This window comes from Pseudorasbora parva, chromosome 5 (assembly GCF_024679245.1).
Source record: "Pseudorasbora parva isolate DD20220531a chromosome 5, ASM2467924v1, whole genome shotgun sequence".
In the NCBI taxonomy this organism is placed as follows: Eukaryota; Metazoa; Chordata; class Actinopteri; order Cypriniformes; family Gobionidae; genus Pseudorasbora; species Pseudorasbora parva.
The window spans coordinates 9,012,754-9,022,780 of record NC_090176.1 but is presented as its reverse complement, the minus strand read 5'-3'; the positions used below and the strand labels follow the sequence as shown (position 1 = coordinate 9,022,780).

The following is a 10,027-nucleotide window of genomic DNA, read 5'->3' as shown; positions in this document are numbered from 1 at the left end:
ATCTCAACCCAATAGAGCATCTTTGGGATGTGGTGGAACGGGAGCTTCGTGCCCTGGATGTGTATTCCACAAATCTCCATCAACTGCAAGATGCTCTCCTATCAATATGGGCCAACATTTCTAAAGAATGCTTTCAGCACCTTTTTGAATCAATGCCACGGAGAATTAAGGCTGTTCTGAAGGCGAAAGGGGATCAAACACAGTATTAGTACGGTGTTCTTAATAACCCTTTAGGTGAGTGTATATACAGTGTGTGTGTATATATATATATATATATATATATATATATATATATATATATATATATATATATTAGTCTTGCAAAATAGCTATATATATTAATAACTTATTGTAAGGGTCAGTTAATCAGCTGTAAGGATAAGCTTTATGCAGAATTATATTCCAATAATCTATTACAAGGTTACAATCAATGAACCTATCCACCCAGCGAACGCTCAGTATTGTCTATTAATTCTCAGAAAGGTTATTATTTCCGTGGTACTATATGTGTACTGTACTACTAGAGCATGTAGCAAGATCAGAAATGGTTAGTGACTTTGATTTGCAAACATTGTATCAGAATCAAATACTCACATTTATTAGTTGCACAAGTTTTATTAACTAAATCAGAACACATTAAACAAAGACATACACACAAATCACTCATACACACATGAAGCTTTGGAAAATGTCAAGTTAAACCTATGAAAAAAAACATCAGTTTTTTTAATTCACCTTGTTAAATGGATTGCGGTGTGAATGTATCCTTGTTTTTACACATAAAAATGTTCTATTGTTATAATAACAAACAACACAAACAGGCTCTCACATTTACATGACTTTTCATGTGTATTCATACAAAGCTGATTCCAAAAAAGTTGTGGCACTGTACAAATTGTGAATAAAAAAGGAATGCAATAATTTACAAATCTCATAAACTTACATTTTATTCACAATAGAATATAGATAACATATCAAATGTTGAAAGTGAGACATTTTGAAATGTCATGCAAAATGTTGGCTCATTTTGGATTTCATGAGCGCTACACATTCCAAAAAAAGTTGGGACAGGTAGCAATAAGGAGCCGGAAAAGTTAACTGTACATATAAAAAACAGCTTGAGGAACAAGTTGCAACTGATTAGGTCAATTGGCATATTGACATGATTGGGTATAAAAAGAGCCTCTCAGAGTGGCAGTGTCTCAATCGCCAATTCCCCCAATGCTGCGGCGAAAAATTGTGGAGCAATATCAGAAAGGAGTTTCTCAGAAAAAAAATGCAAAGAGTTTGAAGTTATCATCATCTACACTGAAAAATAAGGGTGTGACGAGACACTTATCTTGCGAGACAAGACACGAGAACGAGTCAAGATTTTACATAGTATTTTTAAGAAATCCACAATGATGAAATACATGACTAGAAATTAAAAATAGTTTGCACTTGAAATGTTTTAACTAATCATCTTGTAATGAATGCCATTTCATTTCCACTTTCTTAATATGAATTATCATATACAGTAAAAGACAACAGTACTGTATTCTTTGATTGTCTCTTCAGTAAGAACTGCACATGAGCTTCTTTTGACCTCCTGACTGAACTCCTTCCTACAAATTGATCATAGATATTAAGTGCAAACAATAATCATAATCAAAGTACTCAATATTTAAAGTGCAAATAGAGAAATAAAAAATCTTTAAAACACAGATAGAGATAAGAGATGGCTACAACTAGCTTTAATATTGGGAGAAATTCACATGCCTCAGGGAGCCCCTTTCAAACAGCATTAACTACTAAAGTCGTGTTTTGAATGTGCATTCCCGTTAACTTTCAATTTCGTGATCGTGCGTATACTGTGATTAGGGAGTGGTGGTGCTGAGCGCAGTTTAAAATATAAGTCTGGCGCTTCTGTTGCGCAACAAATCCTCCGCCACGGTCTTGTCCACTAACATGTAACACACACACACTCGTAATGCGCTGAATGCAAGAGCTTCACTAACACAGCTCATCCTCTCATCGCGTGATCACTGCTGCGCAAGACTCGAACAACTCATTCTAGATGAGCTGATGGAATTGAAGCGAATTCAAGCGACTGTTATGATTATCCACCTGAATGAAATTGTTTGTATTTCTATAAAAAGCAAAACTAGAGTGGAGCCGTTATATTAACTTCACCCTTACACTCCTTCATGACCAGGTCATGAGAATATGAGACAGATTTTCACCTCAACTAGAAATCTCATCGCAGTTTAGTCTCGCGAGATATCGTGGCACAAGATCTCATCACACCCCTAGTGCATAATACCATCGAAAGATTCAGAGAATCTGGAACAATCTCTGTGCGTAAGGGTCAAGGCCGGAAAACCATACAGGATGCCCGTGATTTTCTGGCCCTTAGACGGCACTGCATCACATACAGGAATGCTACTGTAATGGAAATCACAACATGGGCTCAGAAAAACTTCCAGAAAACATTGTCGGTGAACACAATCCACCGTGCCATTTGCCTTTGCCAGCTAAAAAACTATAGGTCAAAAAAGAAGCCATATCTAAACATGATCCAGAAGCGCAGGCGTTTTCTCTAGGCCAAGGCTCATTTAAAATGGACTGTGGCAAAGTGGAAAACTCTTCTGGGGTCAGATAGATCATAAATTGAAGTTCTTTTTGGAAAACTGGGACGCCATGTCATCCGGACTAAAGAGGAAAGGACAACCTAAGTTATCACCACTCAGTTCAGAAGCTGCATCTCTGATGGTATGGGGTTGCATGAATGTGTGTGGCATGAGCAGCTTACACATCTGGAAAGGCACCATCAATGCTGAAAGGTATATCCAAGTTCTAGATCAACATATGCTCCCATCCAGACGTCGTCTCTTTCAGGGAAGACCTTGTGTTTTCCAACATGACAATGCCAGACCACATACTGCATCAATTACAACATCATGGCTGCGTAGAAGAAGGATCCGGCTACTGAAATGGCCAGCCTGCAGTCCAGATCTTTCACCCATAGAAAACATTTGGCGCATCATAAAGAGGAAGATGCGACAAAGAAGACCTAATACAGTAGAGCAACTAGAAGCCTGTATTAGACAAGAATGAGACAACATTCCTATTCCAAAACTTGTGCTACTTGTCTCCTCAGTCCCCAGTCGTTTGCAGACTGATATAAAAAGAAGAGGGGATGCCACACAGTGGTAAACATGGCCTTGTCCCAACTTTTTTGAGAATTGTTGATGCCATAAAGTTTAAAATCAACTTGTTTCCTTTAAAATTATACATTTTCTCAGTTTAAACATTTGATGTCATCTATGTTGTATTCTGAATAAAATATTGAAATTTGACACTTCCACATCATTGCAATCTGTTTTTCTTCACATTTGTACAGTCCCAATTTTCTTGGAATCAGGTTTTTAAGAGTAACGTTTATTACACTGATCACAATTGAATTGTCACTCAATTGTTGAGTGAATGCGCAGATGATTGTTGAAATCACTCCTTTTTCTAAACCGCTTGTCACACTGAGGAAACCTTTTATTTCTTTTCAGAATGAGTTTGCAAATGCTGTTTCAGGCTTATGTGATATGGGAAACTCATGTCACACTGAAGACAGTTGTACGGCTTCTCTCCAGTGTGAACCCTCATGTGAATATTAAGGTTTCCTTTAATTGTAAAACTCTTCTCACACTGAAGACACTTGTAAGGCTTCTCTCCAGTGTGAATTCTCATGTGCAGCTTAAGGTTTCCTTTAACTGTGAAGCTCCTTCCACACTGAGGACAGGTGAAAGGCTTTTCTCCAGTGTGAATTCTTAAGTGATACTCAAGGTGTGCTCTGTATGTGAAACTCTTTCCACAGTGAGGGCACATGAAAGGCTTCTCTCCGATGTGAATTTTTACATGATTCTCAAGTTGATTCCTGTCTGTGAAACTCTTTTCACACTGAAGACACTTGTAAGGCTGCTCTCCAGAGTGAACTCTCATGTGAACATAAAGGTCTCCTTTAACCGTGAAGCTCTTTCCACACTGAGGGCAGGTGAAAGGCTTCTCTCCAGTGTGAACTCTCATGTGATCCTCCAGGTTTTCCCTGTTTGTAAAACTCTTTCCACATTGATGACACATGTAAGGCTGCTCTCCGATGTGAATTTTTACATGATTCTCAAGGTGATTTCTATCCGAGAAACTCCTTTCACACTGATGACATATAAAACAGTTCTCTCCTGAATGAATCCTCATGTGATGATTAAGGTGCGCTTTACGTCTGAAACTCTTTCCACACTGATCACAAACAAACGGCTTCTCTCCAGTGTGAATTGTCATGTGAGTCTTAAAACTATCTTTCTGTGTGAAGCTCTTCCCACACAGTTTGCAGGTATAAGGCTTCTCTCCAGTGTGATATGTCATGTGGGCATTAAGGTCTCTTTTCTGTTTAAAACTGTTTCCACACTGAGAGCATATGAATGGCTTCTCTCCTGTGTGAATTCTCACATGAGTTTTAAGCTGTCCATTTAGTGAGAAGCTCTTTCCACAGTGTTGGCAGGAGTAAGGCTTCTCTCCAGTGTGAACTCTCATGTGGGCATTAAGATTTTTTTTCTGTGTAAAACTCTTTCCACACTGAAGGCATACGATCGACTTTGCTCCAGAGTGGATTTTCAAGTGTTCTTCAAGGCATTGTTTTTGAGTGAAACTCTTCCCACACAGTCTGCAGGTGAAATGGCTCTCTCCAGTGTGAATTCTCATGTGGACATTAAGGGTTTTTTTCTGTGTAAAACTCTTTCCACACTGAGAGCATGTGAACGGCCTCTCTCTACTGTGAACTATCATGTGAGTCTTAAGATTTCCTTTTAGTGAGAAGCTCTTCCCACACAGTTTGCAAGTGAAAGGCTTCTCTCCAGTGTGAACTCTCATGTGGATTTTAAGACTGTCTTTTCGACTGAAACTCTTTCCACACTGTTGGCAGGTGAAAGGACTCTCTCCAGTGTGAACTGTCATCTGGAGGTCTCCAGTTTCTGTTTTATGAGTCTGTGAGTAACTAAAAGATTCTTCATCATTCATGAAATCATGACATTTCTCATACTGATCTTTCTCTTCCATTTCATTCAGTTCTTGACTCTCCTCTTTCAACTCCATCAGGTCTAGAGTGAAACGAAACAAAAACAAGTTAACACCAATTTAATGGCACAAAGCAACAGATATAAAAACCTTTAGACATGTAAAACCCAACAACAAGTATACTAGATATTAAACCCATTAAACAACTCAATAAAGTTGTAGCCTGTTATCTCAGAACCTTTTATTAATACTGTTAACTCTTAACTTTCTTTTGGACACATCCCAAAAAACAACCTTTATAAAAACCCTCTGTAGAACACTGCATTGGGATCCTGTAGGTTGGTCAAATATATATTGTAGGTTCCTGGATCTAATTAGAATAATGAAGTCAACAAATGTTCAAAAATCTTGCTTTTGTGTGTGTGTGTGTGTGTGTGTGTGTGTGTGTGTGTGTGTGTGTGTGTGTGTGTGTGTGTGTGTGTGTGTGTGTGTGTGTGTGTGTGTGTGTGTGTCTGTGTGTGTGTAACACCAAAACAAGGCAAGTCTGATATTCTGACAAATTTCCCAGTTGTTATGGGGGAAAAAACTGTTGTTGAAACAAATACACAAAAGTATTGATATACAATGGGTAGAAATATGAGGCAACTATATTGAGGCCACATTTCCGTTCTCATTGCATTGTGGACATTACATCTGAGTGTCACTGACTGGGTTTTACAGCGGAGGTGAAAAAGGATCTACTTGCAGCAGTTCAACTTTTATTTACTAAGAACATAAAAAAAACCTCTCAGGAATAAGCCAGGAACAGATCGACCAAGTATACAGCGAAGACAGACAAATGAACAGGACTAAACACAGGGCTTAAATAGACAGAGAACTAAGAAGAACTAACAATCGATTAGAAACCATAGAGACAAACATGGAAAGAACTAAAGTAAATAAATGACAGGAAGATAAACAAGGAAAGGCAAACCTGAACAGAACAGATAAACAGATTAAAAGTAAGCTCTAATGGCTGATTTATACTTCTGCGTCGAGTGTACGCCGTAGCTACACTGTAGGCTGTGTTGCACGCGTAGCCTACGACGTACACTGACTTGCACCTCTCCAAAAACGTAACAACACGTCAATTCTACCAATTCTAAGGGCTGTAATTGGTCTGTCAGAACCCCTCCCTCAGGTCAATAAATTAAAAATAAAAACAAATGATGGGTGTGTGTGTGTCCAGAAATGGGATGATAGTTTCATCCTTACATCTGCTACATAACACAATATTTTTTTTAGTCTAGAGATTATTTATATTAGTGAATAAATATATAGATGCGCTGTGAGTGTGTGTGAGCTCTTGATGGTATAGTGGTAGAATTTCTGATAAGCAGGCCAGATGTTCTGAGATCTAATCCACCATTGTATAGTTTATTTTCTCAATTAAAGCCAAAATATGTTAATCTGTGATTATATATCAAGAACAGGGACACATTTGGGTGCATTTCGTTTTGTGATTTCAACAGAACGAATAAAGTCTCCACAGCGGCATTCGATTGAAGCGATTGTCTGTGCACGAGCCACCGATACTGAAAATAGTGGCCACGAGCACTCTGCAGCTGTGTCCCAAAGTGAAGGGTGCGCACTTCGAAAGCTATAGAAAGCAAATAAACAATGTAGGCTATAGAATAACCACTTCTCTTTATTTTAGCCTACATTTGAAGTGAACAAAAATGAACAATAGACAGCAGTTTCTTTGTTTAATTTACAAATAACTTGCATAAAAAATGATAAGCTAATAATATAGCCTAGCCATTTAAATTGTTCTGTGTCGGCCACACATTCAGCCTTAGGAGGATCGATCTTTCGGTGACCGTCGTCAGTGAACATACATTCATTCATTCATATAAAAAACTTTATTTTAGCATCCAAGTCAGCAGTTTTCGTTTATTTGCATTTTTTCTTATAATTCTGAGTGACAGATGTCACATTTGATTTAGCCTATTTTTCTGTGATATTTTTTTTAGCTACGGTGCTAACAGTAGCCTAGGCTATAAGAAAAATAAATGATTGCCCATCCCCAGTGTCTCTCTTTCTGTAAGAGAAATTTAAAAGATAGATTCTGGAAACAAAATCTAAATTTAGCTGGATCAGTCGGGTCGGGAATAAAATAATTTATAGTGGTTGAGCACGGAGTGAAGTTTACGCGCGAGCGAAATGGTGCGGTGCGGAATAGCGGGAACAGGACGTAAATACAGCCCCGCGCAGATTATATTTTGAAGGCTATTTAAAGAAAGTGTATGAACAAAAAGAAAGAAACAGCGAAAAGGGTGATACTGGACTGATTCCTCTTCTTGAGAGAATGGTTGAGAAATAAATAACATTTAAAAATTGGGAAATTAAAGTTTATCTTGGTTGCTCAGGGCAGGGAACTGGGAACTGTGCGAATGCACTAAACGTTTTATTTACTTCAAGCGCTTGCGCTGTTGTGTTCAATAGTATCCAGGCTACACTTGAGTTACCGGCCGCTATACCGTCTTTAACTGGGAAATCTGATCGAGTGCCGTGGGAATGCGGACCACCAGTGTGCTATGAATTCTGGGATAGGGAAGGCTGCGAAGTTGTGGGAAGGTTCCATCTGCTGTTCCCTTCCTTTGCCTGAGAACCGAAGGGTGCATTTTGAAGTCGCTCATGTATTGCAGCAGCCTTCGTCACACCGCTGTGACGCAAATGCACTTCAAATGTGGCCTTCAGAGGTGCAGCTTTCACTTTGGGACAGCCTTCGTAGTGCCGCTGTGACGTAATCGCACTTCAAATGCGGCCTTCAGAGGTGCAGCTTTCACAGTGCCGCTGTGACGTAATCGCACTTCAAATGCAGCCTTCGGAGGGTTCACCCTTCACTTTGGGACAGCCTTCGTAGTGCCGGTATGACGTAATCGCACTTCAAATGCGGCCTTCAAAGTGCGCGCACTTCACTTTGGGACACAGCTTGCATGATTTCAAAAACGCACTCCAGCGCCACATTGCCTATTATTTAAATCCACTAAATCAATCAATCAATCATCAGTAATGCCTAATTTTGATTAGATACAACATTTCAAGCTGCAAGAAAATTTGCCATTCTATTTGCTGCCATCACTGCTGCTGCTACTCCGACAATGTACACAACAAGCTGCTGCTTCTTTGACTTTTGTCTTGATACTGTGGGTTACTATCAACATGCCTGTGGACATTGCCTACTAGTGGTCTGCATGTGTAATTGCACATTGATGCAGACAACAATGCAAAAGTATAAATTAAAACCGACGCGTAACTTGCAGCATAGAGGATACGGCGTAGGCCCGACGCAGAAGTATAAATCAGCCTTTAACATAAAAAAATAAACCCAAACCGTGACATCCCCCTTCCCCCCTCCCGGCCGTCGCTTCCTCACGCCATAATACACAGACAATGGGCAGCTTAGGCAGTATAGGACGGCTCTAGGGCGATGCCGGCTTCAGGGTTGTGTGCCAACCACACACAAAATGTCCGTGGCTTTGGTCAGTGTTGCACTCTGAGGACTTGACTCAGGGGCTGAAGTCGGAATGATCAAATTTCTGATGGCACGTGAAGGCGGCATAATTCTAGATTGGGGTAAAAGCGAAGGGGTTTGAGGTTTCATAGTCTCGACCGCGTATCTGAAGCAGAGAGCGACGTGCGCTGGGTTGCCGTGACGATCGGCGCTGTCACTCGGCAACTAAATCTATATTTGTCCAAATATGCACACTCTTTCACTGAGAGCCCAAACACATGCGGTTTACGTTGCTCTGACTCAGCTTTTCAAACCGGAAGACAGAAATCGCTCTGAAAAATGCAAAAATACTTTTTTTCACACATGAATAACATTAATGAGTACCCTTAGTGTTTTCAATGATGTGCAGCCTTTACATATCTGTTTACATCTCAAAAAAGGTGTTTTGGGGTTTCATGACCCTTTAAAGGTTCAGTGTGTAGTATTTATGAGGAACTATTGAGAGAAATACAGTATAATATACATAACTATGATTTCAGTGGTGTATAAAGACCTTACATAATGAGCCATTGTGTTTGTATTACCTTAGAATGAGCCATTTCTACCTACACACACCGTGGGTCCCCTTAAAGTGAAATCGGTGCCATGTTTCTACAGTAGCCCTAAACGGACAAACTTCTCTACAGAGCGCTAGCTACTCTCTGCTGTCTCAGACGACGACATCTTTGTCCTGTGTCGGTCACCGTAGCTTCTCTATGTCCTTCGGAGGGGGGCGGTGAATGATGGGCAATTGCAATGCACAATCTTACCACTAGATGCTGCTAAAATTCACACACTGCAGCTTATAGTTGTTACGTTTTGGCTATTCCTTTGTTGTTTGGTCTTATTTAATTTGTCATGAGTTACATCTATAAGCATAGATAAAGAGAAGCATGAGGCAGAATGAGTGAAGAAAGAATAAAAACAAACCTGTTTGTTCCTCAGTATCTTCATGTTTGACTCTGAATGTTTCTTCAATCGTCACGTCTTCACTCTCCTCTTTAATAAACGCCATCTTTAAAATAGTGTGTCACGTGGATCTCAGTCGCTTCACCAGGAGTTTTTCTGTGTGTTTGGACACTCTGTCATGTTAAAGATGAGAATAATGAATAGAAAGAGAAACACATCCAAACTAACACACTTCTACGGGGACCAGGAGGGGACATGTTCAGTTCACTTAGTTTTGTCGTGGCCACGACATGTTAACTCGATGGAACGTGATCATTCGTGGCCTCGAGATTTTTTAATGACCATTGCAACCTGGAATGATCCTAAATGGATAGGCCTATAATGATATTTATTTTTAATTAAGATTGACAAAATAAGGAGCGCAATTAATAAATTATTATATTAACCAATATTATAGCATACTGTATTACACGTAATGTTGCCTATGACAGCATTCAAATTAATTGTATTATTATTAATATTATTATTTTGTATCAATAA

The 10,027-nt window shown here is 39.4% G+C and overlaps 1 protein-coding gene across 1 annotated transcript; it reads right to left on the bottom strand.

Annotated features, from left to right (window-relative positions):
* Positions 1-612: 612 nt before the first annotated feature.
* On the bottom strand, positions 613-9,636 carry LOC137075030 (zinc finger protein 585A-like). The gene is made up of 2 exons (XM_067443187.1): positions 9,509-9,636; positions 613-5,126 (listed from the first exon to the last, which is right to left on the bottom strand). The coding sequence occupies exons 1-2, from the start codon at positions 9,591-9,593 to the stop codon at positions 3,529-3,531; spliced, it is 1,683 nt and encodes a 560-aa protein (XP_067299288.1). The 5' UTR covers positions 9,594-9,636; the 3' UTR covers positions 613-3,528.
* Positions 9,637-10,027: the final 391 nt, after the last annotated feature.

Bases quoted from the DNA above. Each gene is read 5' to 3' on its own strand.
- LOC137075030 (XM_067443187.1), bottom strand. From the start codon at position 9,593: ATGGCGTTTATTAAAGAGGAGAGTGAAGACGTGACGATTGAAGAAACA. The intron at 5,127-9,508 runs GTTTGTTTTTAT...GTTTCACTCTAG, and splicing joins AGATACTGAGGAACAAACAG to ACCTGATGGAGTTGAAAGAG.